This window comes from Leguminivora glycinivorella, chromosome 7 (genome assembly GCF_023078275.1).
Source record: "Leguminivora glycinivorella isolate SPB_JAAS2020 chromosome 7, LegGlyc_1.1, whole genome shotgun sequence".
In the NCBI taxonomy this organism is placed as follows: Eukaryota; Metazoa; Arthropoda; class Insecta; order Lepidoptera; family Tortricidae; genus Leguminivora; species Leguminivora glycinivorella.
Genome location: NC_062977.1, coordinates 3,266,029 through 3,280,229, shown reverse-complemented (window position 1 = coordinate 3,280,229; position 14,201 = coordinate 3,266,029). Strand labels below are relative to the sequence as shown.

Here is a 14,201-nt window from a genome sequence, read left to right as displayed (position 1 = left end):
GGTCCATGTCGGTATCTGAAGCACGGACACTTTAGTGCGTTTTCACATTATCCGATCCGATATCGGAAGTAGGACCTAACCCGTACATTTAAGGCGCCGTCTTGGATTTTTGCCTTTGAAATCCTTCCGACATCCGATATCGGATCGGATAATGTGAAAACGCACTTACAGTCACTACACATATGGATTTAGGATGGTCAACTTTGAAGCCAGCTGTCTACTGTTGCCTTTTCACAACTGGTACTGTCCGTCCGTAACGTCCCTTTCTTACAAATTATTTTGTACCGTACGCTGATGGAAACATCAATATTCCTATTACTTTAGACTCGAACTGAAATTTGAATTGTTTGAACAGAACGGAGGCAGCTACGTGTTGGCCGTGGATGCAGGCCGCGAAAGTATCCTGTCAGTCTGGCAGTGGCAATGGGGACATCTGCTGGGAAAAGTTGCGGTAAGTAACTTTACTACTGATATTATAATGTAGCCACAGACAACACCATTTTAACCGACTTCACTATCAAAAAAACTCAGACACACTACCGAAGTAATCATCCTAATTATGTTTTTATTTTCATCTGCAACAAATGTGTTCGAAACGGACAAGTAATTTTCTTAATAATATGTATTAATAAACTTGTGCTAAAACAATGTTGAATATCTCGTGCGTTAAACTTGCAAATTGTAGCCTAATTGTAGCCTTTATTTTCATAAATAAAAATCACGAAATTAGTACACCTACTGTATTTAGCTAACATAATACCACATACTAAATGAAACCATAATCCATAACTTACAATGTTTACTAGTGTTTCCTTTGTTTCCAACTTTGTATACATCAAAATATGTAAAACAGATTCTTAGCACCAGCCGCCGCGATATAAGCCCCACACAAACCAGCTCGCCCGTAAATAAATGAATACAGCATGTAAACCTAGCTTTAAGCACCGACGAATACGGTACTTTGGTCACGCGAACTTATAACGCTCTTATTTGAGTTTTTGTGGACCTTGTGTCTTTGAAATATGATTTAAGAACTGCCTGTGATATTGTACATAGTAGAACTACAGTACATACAGGGTGGTCATCAGGCCAGAATTTTTAAATTAAGATTAAACAATGTTCATAAACGCAGATATTTTTTTTTGTGGATGTCAATGGTTATACCAACAATTGTTAACAAAACAATAGATCGCTGACCTAAACTTTTTAGGTAGGTACATATCGTATTAAAGACAAGACTAACAGAAGTTAGTGCAGTCAGATTGAAAAATAACGTTCAAAATTTGAACATATTTGAATGTAGTTATTTTAACTAATGATTAAAATAAATACGAACGAATTATTAATTACAATAAATATTTATTATATTTAACTTTTTTCTACTTCATTTCAAATAAATAATCTATGTTAATCTGTTTGTTTACCTACTCAAATTATCTAGGGACACATAAATATGATAATAACGACAGACAAAAATGTGTGCGTGTGATTTTTTTCTAGTAAAAGCAAGGCGTATTTAGTATGGTATACTTACGCTTATTTATTCACATTTTTGAATAAAAAATATCTATATACAATTATACATCCTCTATAACTCCCACGTCATTGTGGACGATAGAAATAAGGTACAGCGGGACAAATCTAGACTGGTGGACACTTTATTTAATAATGCTGTTTGCATTATGTAAAACATGGAAAAATGGATCAGTTACATTTGTCCCCCAGTCGAGATTTGCCCCGCTGTACTTCAGACGTAATATAATACAGAATATAATTCGTCTGGATCGTAAGTCCTGAACGTTGTCAAGTTTCTAGGTCAAGGGACACATTAAGATGGCGGATAGGGGTTCGTGCTGGCCACTCGTTTCTAGCGAAGTAAAGACGTATTTTAATAAGTTGGACGGTGTGGACGACCCATTTTAAACACTGTCGAGTTGTTTTGATCTGATTACGGTCCCTTTTTTGTGGTGGTAACAATCGAATATTTATAACATTTCGTAAGAACGACGGCAAAACTATTTTTAAAATTTTATGAATTAAGTTGATTTCGTGATTTCCTAAAATAATTTAATGTAAGAATATTTTGGTTACAATTATAAAATTCATTCACAGACTGGTTTTTTTAAAGTGAAGTGAAGTTTTGAATTTCCGACAGTACTTAATGTGAGATTGAGAGCTGACCTTTTAGCGCCTTAAGTCCCCACGTACTTATATAAGTACAAATTAAATTCGAGTTTTGAACTCTTAAGTGCCAAATTCAAAATCGGAAAATTGGCCTGGGACTTACGAGGATAGCAAAGGCAGACTAAGGGCCAGTTGCATCAACCACATTTGACAGACATATCATCGTCACGCAACAGACGTCTATGGAACTTCTCATACTATACAATTTAACGAACGCTTGACAGACGGTATGGTGCAACCGACCCTAATACAAGAGTACCTAATAGCAATGACAAGTCCACTATATTTTTTGAAATACATCTTCTCTTCATAATTCGCGTCCACTGCAGAACATATGCCTCTTTCATGGATTTCGATTCCGTTCTATATGCGGCGGTTCTGTGCCAGGTCGGCCCTACCGTCTTTTTGATGTCGTCCGACCATCTGGCTCGTGGTTTCCCGCCACCTCGTCTTCCCATCTAGATCTCCACAGCAATACTAGCCGGCCCCATCGATCATCATCATGAAAAATACATGTAAAATTAAATACATGTCATTTGTGTACAGTCACCGGCATAAATAAGTGATGATTTCTGTACCTTATCGCTTTATATCGTGTGACAATTTCGTATGACATTTCAAACAAGACGTTAACGTGACAAGGTATAGAAATCATCACATATTTATTAGGGTGGATCAAAAAAACACTTTTTTGGAATTAGCAAACCTAATAGTTATCAATCAATGAACCTTAGTCTATGAAGCCTTTGTGCAAAATTTCAGCTTTTTTAATCAACATCTTCAGCCCCCGCATTAGGTTTGAAATTTTGAAAATCTCATACAAACCTGAAAATTCAACTTTCATATTAAAAAAAAAATCGGCTGTATTATGTTAAGTATATGTTATTGATACATATCAATATAAGAAACTACCAAAAATTGCGAAAATAGCATCAAAAATCGCGAAAGTTCGCCTAGTTTTGGTACATTTGCCGAAATAGCCGCTAAAATACCGAAAATTTGCGATTTTTAACGCTATTTTCGCAGCTTTTGGTAGTTTCTTGTAATAATATGTATCAATAATGTATACTGAACATAATACTGCCGAAAGTTTTTTTTAATCTGAAAGTTGAATTTTCAGGTTTGTATGAGATTTTCAAAATTTCAAACCTAATGCGGGGGCTGAAGATGTTGATTAAAAAAGCTGAAATTTTGCACAAAGGCTTCATAGACTAAGGTTCATTGATTGATAACTATTAGGTTTGCTAATTCAAAAAAAGTGTTTTTTTGATCCACCCTAATATTTATGCCGGTGACTGTACTATTAAACCGATTTTTTTTCTGATTTTGTACTCTAGCGATAAGACCGCCTCTTGTTTTACCTCTTAAGTTGTTGTGTAGACTTACTATATTGTTTCCTGTATTGAGGTGTGCAATAAAGAGTATTTGTATTGTATTGTATTGTATTAACTTTACACGTTCACCGCTAGGCTACGGTCGTAGCGCTACGTCGTAGCCGATAACATGAATTTCTCCGTATGTAGCGAAAATGGGTTGTAACTTGTAGAGGCAATACGAGGAGTCGTTATTAGCACTGATTGGGTTAATTAACACTTTCGAAACCGGGCTCTACGCGGCGCTACGACAATTTCGCTACATACGGGTTTCCCCATGTAATCGGCTACGCTTCTACGAACGGTGTGCCCGACAGTCGGGTTCTTGGTAGCGAAAGTGTTAAAATACTGGAGGCGTATTTTTTTAAATTTATTATTTTCAACCACTTTTAACTCTGACGGAACATATCTATTTCAAACTCGGATCAAAATTCCTTTAATTGCACTTAAAATCACATTACCTTCTAACAACTCAATTGTAGGTATATTCCTATCTGCAAAACAACTGACAAGAGCATTAATATACGACATTGGATGAGTTCAACACACCCCCAGTGAGGCCACGCCCCTCTACGCCGCGCCGTAGCAACTCGTAGCTCGCTACGTGCTACGAAATCCATAGCCAAGAATACCTTACGCAGTGAAAAATAGGGATCAGTTTTATGTGTTTGTTGTTGGCATAGTTTTTTGGTGTCGCGTGGTTTATAATTGTTGCTGTAATAATTAGGCAACATTTATTATATTCGTCATTAAGTTTTTCAAAGCTATTAACTGAGGAAAATAATTGTTGAGATTGTATTTGCTAATACTGAGTATTTAGACATTTAAAACTGAATATTTTGTTTAATGATATATTTTGCCGTTGCCAACTTTGCTATGACCAAGGATTATTTTATATATTTTACCTCCGTTTTTTAGCGCCACCTATTAAATACTATCATAACTACAAATTATTTTTTTTTAATGTGTATTGACGTGATATCATGATTAAAATAAAGAAATATGTAATTTGTTCTTATAAACAATAAAAACACGCAGAAATATTTGGGGAAAATATGATTTTGGCCACTTTCAGGCTGCGAAACAGCGCCATCTAGTTTTAAGCCTAAAAGGCTCATGCATTTCAGGGGTACGCTGTTTTGTATGGGCTTTGTCAGTCCGGTATTAAATCGTTCTTGCTATGACGCAGAACTTGCGCATAGCAACAGCGGCCTTTGGTCTTATAGCATCAATAACCAAGTTTCGATTTCAAACCTAATCATCATCCTTGCGTTATCCCGGCATTTTTGGCACGGCTCATGGGAGCCTGGGCTCCGCTTTGACAACAAATCCCAAGATTTGGCGTAGGCACTAGTTTTTACGAAAGCGACTGCCATCTGACCTTCCAACCCGAAGGGTAAACTAGACCTTATTGGAATTAGTCCGGTTTCCTCACGATGTTTTCCTTCACCGAAATGCGACTGGCAAATATCAAATGACATTTCGCACATAAATTCCGAAAAACTCATTGGTGCGAGCCGGGGTTCGAACCTGCGACCTCCGGAACGAAAGTCGCACATACTTACCGCTAGGCTACCAGCGCTTCTTTTCGATTTCAAACCTAATAAAAACCCTTAAAGTCTATTACCATAAGCGACCTAATGATAGTTAGCGATTACCTTTCATCAATTCGCAATATCAGAAGGGTTGTAAGGGTGTTGCTAGATTATAATTTTTTTTAAAGCTAATAAATATTCCGTTGGCATGATAAGATACGTGTTAGATATTCTAATTCTAAATCAAGAGATGTTTTATTTAGTTCATCCACACTTTTATCATGAAATCAGAAAGAATTAAACAAAAAAGCACCCCACTCAAGCCGTACGCTCGCGTTCATAATTTCTAACGGCGTCGCGTCACAAATCATTGAGTACAGTCGCGGACAGAAGGCGGCAGGCACGGCACGCCACAGATAACGTTGACAAATACAGAGATTTATGTACTGATAGCCGCGGCCACTGCTTTGAAGATAATTGTAGCATAATTTAAATATATATGTCAATGATTCCATTCAGTACTTTTTTAAGTCTAAAACCCTAGTAGGGATGGATGAAAATAGAAGAAAAACCGGCCAAGAGCGTGTCGGGCCACGCTCAGTGCAGGATTCCGCAGTTTCCCGTATTTTTTTCAAAACTCTTCATCCTTATGAAGTTCTAAATAATTTTCCTAGAGTCTTTATAAAGTTCTACTTTTATGTTTTTTTTCATATTTTTAAACTTATGGTTAAAAGTTAGACGGGGGGCACATTTTTTTTTTTACTTTTGGAGCGATTATTTCCTAAAATATTAACAATGTCAAAAAATGGTTGTGGTAAACCTCTATTCATTTTTAAATGCCTATCCAACAATTTATCACACGGTTAGAGTTGAAATGAAAAAAAAATCACACGCCACTTTACGTGCGGGGGGTTATCCTAATAAAATATTTTTTTCCATTTTTTATTTTACCACTTTGTCGGCGTGATTGATATACATACCTATTGGTACTAAATTTCAGCTTTCTAGTGCTAACGGTCACTGAGATTATCCGCGGACGGACGGAAGGACGGACAGACAGACATGGCTAAACTACATATAAGGGTTCATTTAATTGACTACGGAACCCTAAAGAGAGTATTATAGTGTATTAGCACTAACTTGCACTATTTTGTTTCATATCCAGACACTACAAGAAGAGCTAACCGGCGCTGCTTTCCACCCCCTGGACGACAATCTTCTCATCACACACGGCAAAGGACACCTAGCCTTCTGGAACCGGCGGAAAGACGGCTTCTTCGAGCGGACTGATATTATTAAACCGGTAAGACTGCACCAACCACTTAACTCAGGGTTAGTGGGCTGACATCTGTCAAATTCCATATAAAATGGTGGGTTAACCCTCCATTTTCGTTGGTGCAAGTGGCCCTAAGTGCGTTTTCACATTGTCCGATCCGATATCGGATGTGGGACCGATATCCCATATATTTAAGCCGCCATCTTTGATTTTCGCCTTTGAAATCCTTCCTACATCCGATATCGGATCGGATAATGTGAAAACGCACTAAGACCCACTTGCATCAACCACTTAGGGTTAGTGGGCTGTCATCTGTCAAATTCCATATAAAATGGTGAATTAACTTTTTAAAGACACTCAGACAGGAGCTAAAAGGTATCAGTTTCCATTCTCTTGGCGACAACCTCCTCATTACAAGCGGAATTGGAAACGAAAACGAAGCGCCGCCAAAGGTAGTATGGCTCTGTCGCGCCAATACGCAAGAGCGATACAGATAGATATCTGCGTTTCGTTTCGTGAGCGTTTGTGCCATTCGGCTACGTACCCTGGCGTTCCGGAATTGGTAAATAGTAGTCTTTGTACCTAATAAAAAATACTAGGTATTAAAAAGTGCCGCTTTCCATCTTTTCGAGAGGACTATGTGGTTATGGTGGCTAGCCGAATGGCACAATCGCTCACGAAACGCTCACGAAACGAAGCGCTAGTAGATATCTATCTCTATCGCGCTTGCGTATTGGCGCGACAGAGCCAGCGGCGTATCGCTTTCGTTTGGCGTCGGAGAAATGCCATTCGGCTACGGGGCCTGATATTATAAAACTGGTAGCTAGGGGTCTTAGTCCTTGTAAGGTACGACATATTAGAAGAGCTAAGTATAAGTTGACACAGCATCCTCTCGATGATAACTCGATGTTTTTATATCTGTCTGAGGTCTAGAACAATGTTTTTTTTTAGAAGTGAAGAGGAGTGACTTCAGTTGTCAATATTCCTGAATCTCCAATCTTGAAGTTGCACAGCTCTTGGTAATTCTAAGTGAATACCATTCCAACTTTTACCAACGAATAGCTAACGTGATACGCTTTTCTGTCTTCCAGCCCTCTCGCACACACGTGACAGCACTGCAGTTTGAGCAAGACGGCGACGTGGTCACAGCTGATAGTGACGGGTTCATCACTGTGTATAGCGTCGACAGTGACGGGGCATATTTTGTGAGGATGGAGTTTGAGGTAACATCAGTCATCATAGTCCACATCATCTCTATTAACTAACTATTTTAGCGGAATGATCTAAAGTGAATCTTGGAAACAGATGCCTCAACCTCACCGTCCAAGGCCCTAGGTCACGCGGCCGCGGTAGGCCTAAGAAGCGCTGGCTGGACGTCCTGACAGCGGACATGGAAGAGAACAATCTCTCACCTCAGGATGCCGAAGACTGGGCAAAGTAGACTGTAGGATATGGGTTTTATTGTAAAACCTGTGGTGTAGTATAGCAACATTAGCAACCTGTCACTGTAATATCACGATTTCGTTTTCTATCAACCCCTTAATTGTAATTGAAACATGAACAGATTCATATTCTCTGCCTACCCATCTTGGCAACACAGACAAGAATTTATGTTTAGTATTAGTTTTTGAACCAGTATGTGTTTATTCTCAACCATTAATATTATTCTCCTAGGCTCACATTAAGGGCATCAGCTCCCTAGTGATGCTATCGGAAGGAACGCTCATTTCTGGAGGAGAGAAGGACAGAAAGATAGCCGCTTGGGATTCTCTGCAAAATTACAAGAGGATAACTGAGACTAAGGTAAGAATCTTCTATCTAACCAATGTTTAATATCTTACCGTTATAATATTAAAAAAAATACACAAAACGTATTTTTTCTTTTTTCTCGTAAACGCCTGGGTACAATTTTTACTTAGAAGTGACGTTACAAACCCCCACTCCGGAACTTTTATGCTCTATATCTTTGTATTTTTCCATTAATTAGAAAAAGCGAAAAAATATGTGTTTAGTATTTTTGGACGATCATCCCTATTAGGGATGACGACTACATAAAAGAATGCCAATCTGTTTAGTCCGTCAGTTAGATTGAATGTAAATAATATAATTATTATACGGATATAATATAATTATGTACCTAAAGTAACCTATAACCATTTTTTTTTTAACTTTTAATAACCAGCTGCCAGAATCCGCTGGCGGAGTACGCAGCATCTACCCTCAGAGGCCGGGTCGCAACGATGGCAACCTATACGTTGGAACCACTCGCAATAACATCATGGAGGGATCATTACAGAGACGATTCAATCAGGTAAATACCTTCTTTTTGTGTTATCCCGCCGTTTTGTCACAGCTCACGACAGCCTGGAATTTTCTTTACCGAAAAGCGACAGTTAAAAAAAACATCATTGGTGCGAGGCGGAGTTTGAAGCCGCGATCTTTAGATTGAAAGATCCAAGCTTTTATACCGCTAAGCCATCGGTCACCAGCGGTTAGCTTACCAGTCAGGTACCAACGAAACACTGACTTCAAAATCGTAATACACACGGTAGGTCTCTTGGAGATTTCGGGACGAGCTAGACTCCTTAAACAAAAACTTGGGAACTTCGAAGAATAAAGCGCCTCCGCTTTTACTCAGCAGTGAAACATCCGAGGTTAAATCTCGTCTTACAAATGCCAACAGAAACTTGTAGAAAATCCTAATACCTAATATTAGTCGAACCCAGAAGAAAAAAAATAACTTATTTAAAACTTAACTATTAATTTGCAGGTTATTTTTGGGCACCACAAGCAGCTCATGGGCTTAGCCGTCCACCCTGACGACGAAATGTTCGCGACAGCCGGACATGATAAGAACATCGCCCTGTGGAGAGGACACAAACTCGTGTTTGCTACTCAGGTAAGTTTAAATTATACTGTGGTCCACAACTGGGAATCGGGATGAACTACCGCTACTGTTCAATTTCGAACATGTTATAGCTAATACAGTCACCGGCATAAATAAAGCTAGGAACATACTACGCGGGGTAGGCAGAACACATGAAACTACTAAAGCTTCAGTGCCAGTCTTGGCAAATAAGGGGTTGAAAGAAAACGAAACTGTCAACTTATTTGCCAAGAGTGCAGGCACTGAAGCTTTAGTAGTTTCACGTGTTCTGCCTACCCCTTTATGGGATACAGGCGTAATTGTATGTATGTATGTATGTACATACTACGCGGACGTCCGCCGTCGAGCGACCGCGACCGCGACCGATCAGTGTGCACGGTCTTCGGGACGTGGCTTCGGCTGACCAAAACATCCAGCGAGCCAGATTTCGATCGGACGTCCATGCGCTCAAGGCCACGTCCACGACCGTCGACCGATAGTTTGCACGGTAATCGTATATTCATTGTCCAGATCCGCGTCCGCGGTCGCGCGACGACGGATGTCCGCGTAGTATGTTCCTAGCTTTAGTCACACCTCGGGCACTGGCGATCAAATATATGAAAGAGGCGCGTGCCTAGCACACAGTCTAAGCTCGTGTAGGTGAACGAGTACTATGCTTGTATGAGTGACATATGACAGGTCGACTATTCGCGTTTTTGACAAGCGGTAACTGTGAGGTAACCGAGAGAGGGTGGGCGGCACTTTCAGCGGGGAGCGGGAGTGGCCATACTATACGATAGTACTCTTTATTATACTGTGCTTTAGTGATGATTTCAAGACGGTCCGTCTGGACGGATGCGCTCTCCTAATCTGTCGGCCTCGTCACTTCTTTGTGTAATTCAATGTAAGACTACACGGTATACATCGGTGTAGACTGCGAGCTGATTTACCGCCATTATGCCTGAGGAGTAGTTGATAACGAGACCATTCACATAAGCATAGTCCAAAACATTTTTTCATGAATATCGATCTTATATAATCCTAATCATGTTCCAGGTTGGATACGAATGCGTATCTCTCGCCTGGCATCCTGGTGGAGGGGCGCTAGCGGCCGGCAGTACAGAGGGTCATCTGGTGGTCTTGAATGCTGATGCCGGTGCGCATGTAGCCACTCTACGCGTCTGCGGATCGCCACTTAACTGCTTGATGTATAACTCCGGTATGAATGCGTGTCCCGGACTTGACAAGTAGGTGGAGAGGCGCTAGCAGCCGGCAATAACGAGGAAAATCTCTTGATGATGTATTCAGGTAACCTATCTAAATAGGGACAAGGATATTGGCTGAAGCCAACACAAACTCTGTTCAGGGGATCTCGGGCATGGAGTCAGTAGTGGGCGGGCTCTCTCTATCACAATTCTTGACAAGGGCAAGGGACTCTAATGCCTACCTATAGTTGAGGATTGGATTCGACAGACCTGTTTATCACATTTGCATTTATCAGTTATAATACCTATAATTGACAATCAGCGTACTAGTTCGATAAACTTTATTGCGTTGGTGCGTGCGTCCTTATCGCACATCGCACTTCCAAATAGTTCGAAAAGGACGGCCTGATGTTATATCGTTCATCAAGCAACCATTCTTGCCTGCCAAGGTTCCGAAATTAACTGTATGTGCGATGAAAGAATTTGCCGAAGTATAATTCAATTTCAGCTGGAGACCTACTCGCCATCGGCTCCCAAAACGGCAGCATCTACCTATTCCGCGTCTCCCGCGACGGCTTCTCCTACAAGAAGTCCAACAAAATCCGCGGGGCGCAACCTCTAGTGCAACTGGACTGGAGTTTGGATGGCAACTACCTGCAGACTGTCACGGCAGACTATGACTTGGCTTTCTGTATGTACCCAACCTTGTTTTAATGGCTTCCCATTGATTATTAACAGAGTTTTCAACTCTCACGTGTTGCGGGTGTGGTCATCCTCCTGGGTGTGGCCTTAAATTCTTCTGATGTATTTTCGAGAAATAACGGTAAGAGCAGGTTGCTAGCCTGGATCCATCCGCAAGGCTGAAACGAAGAGATCTAAAAAACGCAGAACTCCTACTGACACTCTATTTTGATTTCCCTATCGCGGTTTCTATATTGCACTCCGCTTCGACACATTATTTCTCTAATAAGTACTTAGTGTTTTCGTTTTTTCAGGGGACATAAAGTCGTTGTCTCCAGAAAAGAGCCCGATCGCAATGAAAGATGTCAAGTGGTCCACTTTTAACTCTACTGTCGGCTTCTTGGTTTCCGGTAAGATTTGTACCACTCGTAATTTTGTCTACATCTAGTATCTCGTAAAAATCGGTTTGTTTGAACGAGTTGTGTGTTTTCAGGAATGTGGAACAACAGATTCTACCCGATGACGTCACTGATATCGACTGCGAGTCGATCAGCTGCGCACGACCTGCTGATCAGCGGAGATTCCGACGGATATCTTCGATTGTTCAGGTAATCCTTATATTTCTGCGAAGTTTGAATTTTGTTACAATTGTAAAGCGTGTCTCTGTACAAGATTTCATATTTTAAATTGGTCTGTTAGCAAAAGATATACCTAAAAGAAATTGACACATCTACCAAGAAGACTTAGACTTAGGCTCGCAGTCGAATCTCATTAGTTTGCCTTCTGCATTTATTTCTAAACGGCGTCCATTGGCGACGCATCGAATCGAATTCACCGTTCATAGTAAGTAAGTAAATATTCTTTATTGCACCATTTTAGCATTTTACATGTAAAAAAAATATTACCTAAACGTATGGAGGACTCGATTCGACGCGGCTCGATTCCGCGTAAGTGGACGCCAACAGCTTTAAAAATCTTCTGCAAACGCTTGACGGATTAATTAGGTACTCGGCCCTTACTGATCGGAAATAATAGCCACCCCAATTTATTTACCTACTGAAGTTAAACCGGATAATATCTTGCACTCATCAGTCCTCACGTCAACAGATACCCCTGCGCCAGCCCCAAAGCGGAATACAACGAGATGAAAGTGTACAGCGGCTCCGTGTACTGCGCCCGTTTCCTCTTCAACGACCGCTGCCTCGTCACGGCCGGGGGCTCCGACGCGGCCCTCATGCTGTGGGAGCTGGTGGACGACTAGCACGAGGCGCTCCGGCCACCCGCCGTCGTGGTCGCGCCCCCCACCCCCTCCCCGCCGCTGCAGAGGTCCACCTTCAGGGTGCTGGATTTTGATGAACTCGATTGAGGGAATAAACGTCTCTGTAGTACGGATGGCAGTCTCAAGCACCTTATAGATGCTCACAAGAACGGACAAATGAAGTCTCAAACACCTCACGTCTGCTATACGGATGATAAATGAAATTCTCAAGCACTTTACAGATGGAACATGTTTCCTTATGTTGAACACGATTCTAGATCTGGGTTCTGATGAACCGAAAAATACCACAAATAAGTTACATCGAGATTTTGATAACAAGCAATCTTGGTAAAACTGACTTTTTGTCTTTGGGCCCTTTCTAGTAAATGGGCTGTTCGGCACGAATTTATTTCGGCCATCATACCATTTGAAACTCTTTTGCTTGAAATCGGAAAAGGGTCTTTGTAACTTACAAAAGTGGTAACTACTAATATTGAATTCACGATTAGCTATTTAAGGCGCTAGGCGCTAACACACTGGCACCCATTGCTAGTGACCGAAGTTGTCCTGGTTTGACACAATAATGATTTTCACTACTTTATGACACTTGCAATCTGGAATTGTACGAGAACTCTTAATGTTACCTATTATGAATTGTATTGAAATGGAATTGAATTTCATGAAAAATTGAAATTCATGACATACCCTAGTATTGGGGAGATTTTATCTATTATGAAATGAATGTATTTACCTACATAAGTCACTGCCATTTCTAAATTGCATTAAACTATGGAATAACGTGTAGGTAAATGAAGCAATCTTCAAAAAATAACTTTAGTATAAATTTCAAAAATATTATATATTTGATTCGAATATGTCTAAGCTAATTCTGCAGCCCCTGACAAACGAAGTATCGTGACATTGTAAACGTCGTACTTTGCTAGTGAAATTTATGATGACACCGCCATATTGTTTCATCATAAACGCCATGCAGAATTAGCTTGGTCCGATTCTAAACCTTGATTCAATTGAAGTTGTAGGATACTATTTATTGACAGTCAAATTGTCTTGAAATATGTACGTAGTCTAGAACTACAGTTGAGAAGAGCTGGCACGAATGGAACGAATACTATACATACATATAATCACGCCTGTATCCCATAAAGGGGTAGGCAGAGCACATGAACTACTAAGTTTCAGCGCCACTCTTGGCAAAAAGGGGTTGAAAGAAATCCAAATTGTGACATTGCAGTGACAGGTTGCCAGTCTCTCGCCTACGCCACAATTTAATCCATGGAACGAATAAGTGAATGAAAATACAGATTCAGTGCGAACAGATTTGCCTTAGTATTGTTACAGAAACGAACGAACGTGTCATGCTATTTCAGTCAGTCTCAGTACAAGATGTACTCACATTGACTGAACTAGCGTGGCAAATACGAACGTTACCGGATAAATTAAACCCTTAACCCTTTTCGCACTGCATCTGTACGCGCGTCTGACAGATTAACTAATAAAATTATTATTATTACTAATAAAATGGTAGCTCCATTCGTGCACCTTTCGTGAAACGATCTATGCAGCATTGAGTTTAGGACATAGGTACAGTGAGCTGCCAAATTGCATGGAGAAAATATGAATGAATTCATTGATAAATTTGCCATGCACTTTTGCAGCTGATAGTACAATATCTAGGACATCTAGGCCTTACCTGCCTATAGGACTATAAAATCTATTCTACGACAAGGACACCACGTTTCACATTCTCGTTGATGACTATTTGACTATATGCAAGCGTGTTTGTCTTGCATGACTTGCATTTT

At 40.3% G+C, this 14,201-nt stretch overlaps 1 protein-coding gene across 2 annotated transcripts in view; it reads left to right on the top strand.

Moving 5' to 3' along the window:
* The window catches only part of LOC125228175 (echinoderm microtubule-associated protein-like CG42247), a 56,751-nt gene extending 42,772 nt beyond the window's left edge, over positions 1–13,979 (top strand). For both annotated transcript variants that reach the window (XM_048132634.1, XM_048132635.1), the window contains 11 exons: positions 356–451; positions 6,258–6,395; positions 7,460–7,591; positions 8,043–8,171; positions 8,551–8,679; positions 9,139–9,267; positions 10,291–10,453; positions 10,948–11,130; positions 11,435–11,530; positions 11,614–11,728; positions 12,228–13,979. In XM_048132634.1, the coding sequence (XP_047988591.1) occupies positions 356–451; positions 6,258–6,395; positions 7,460–7,591; positions 8,043–8,171; positions 8,551–8,679; positions 9,139–9,267; positions 10,291–10,453; positions 10,948–11,130; positions 11,435–11,530; positions 11,614–11,728; positions 12,228–12,381 (1,464 nt within the window). In that variant the 3' untranslated portion in view covers positions 12,382–13,979. The remainder of the gene's footprint in view (positions 1–355; positions 452–6,257; positions 6,396–7,459; positions 7,592–8,042; positions 8,172–8,550; positions 8,680–9,138; positions 9,268–10,290; positions 10,454–10,947; positions 11,131–11,434; positions 11,531–11,613; positions 11,729–12,227) is intronic.
* The last annotated feature ends 222 nt before the right edge of the window (positions 13,980–14,201 follow it).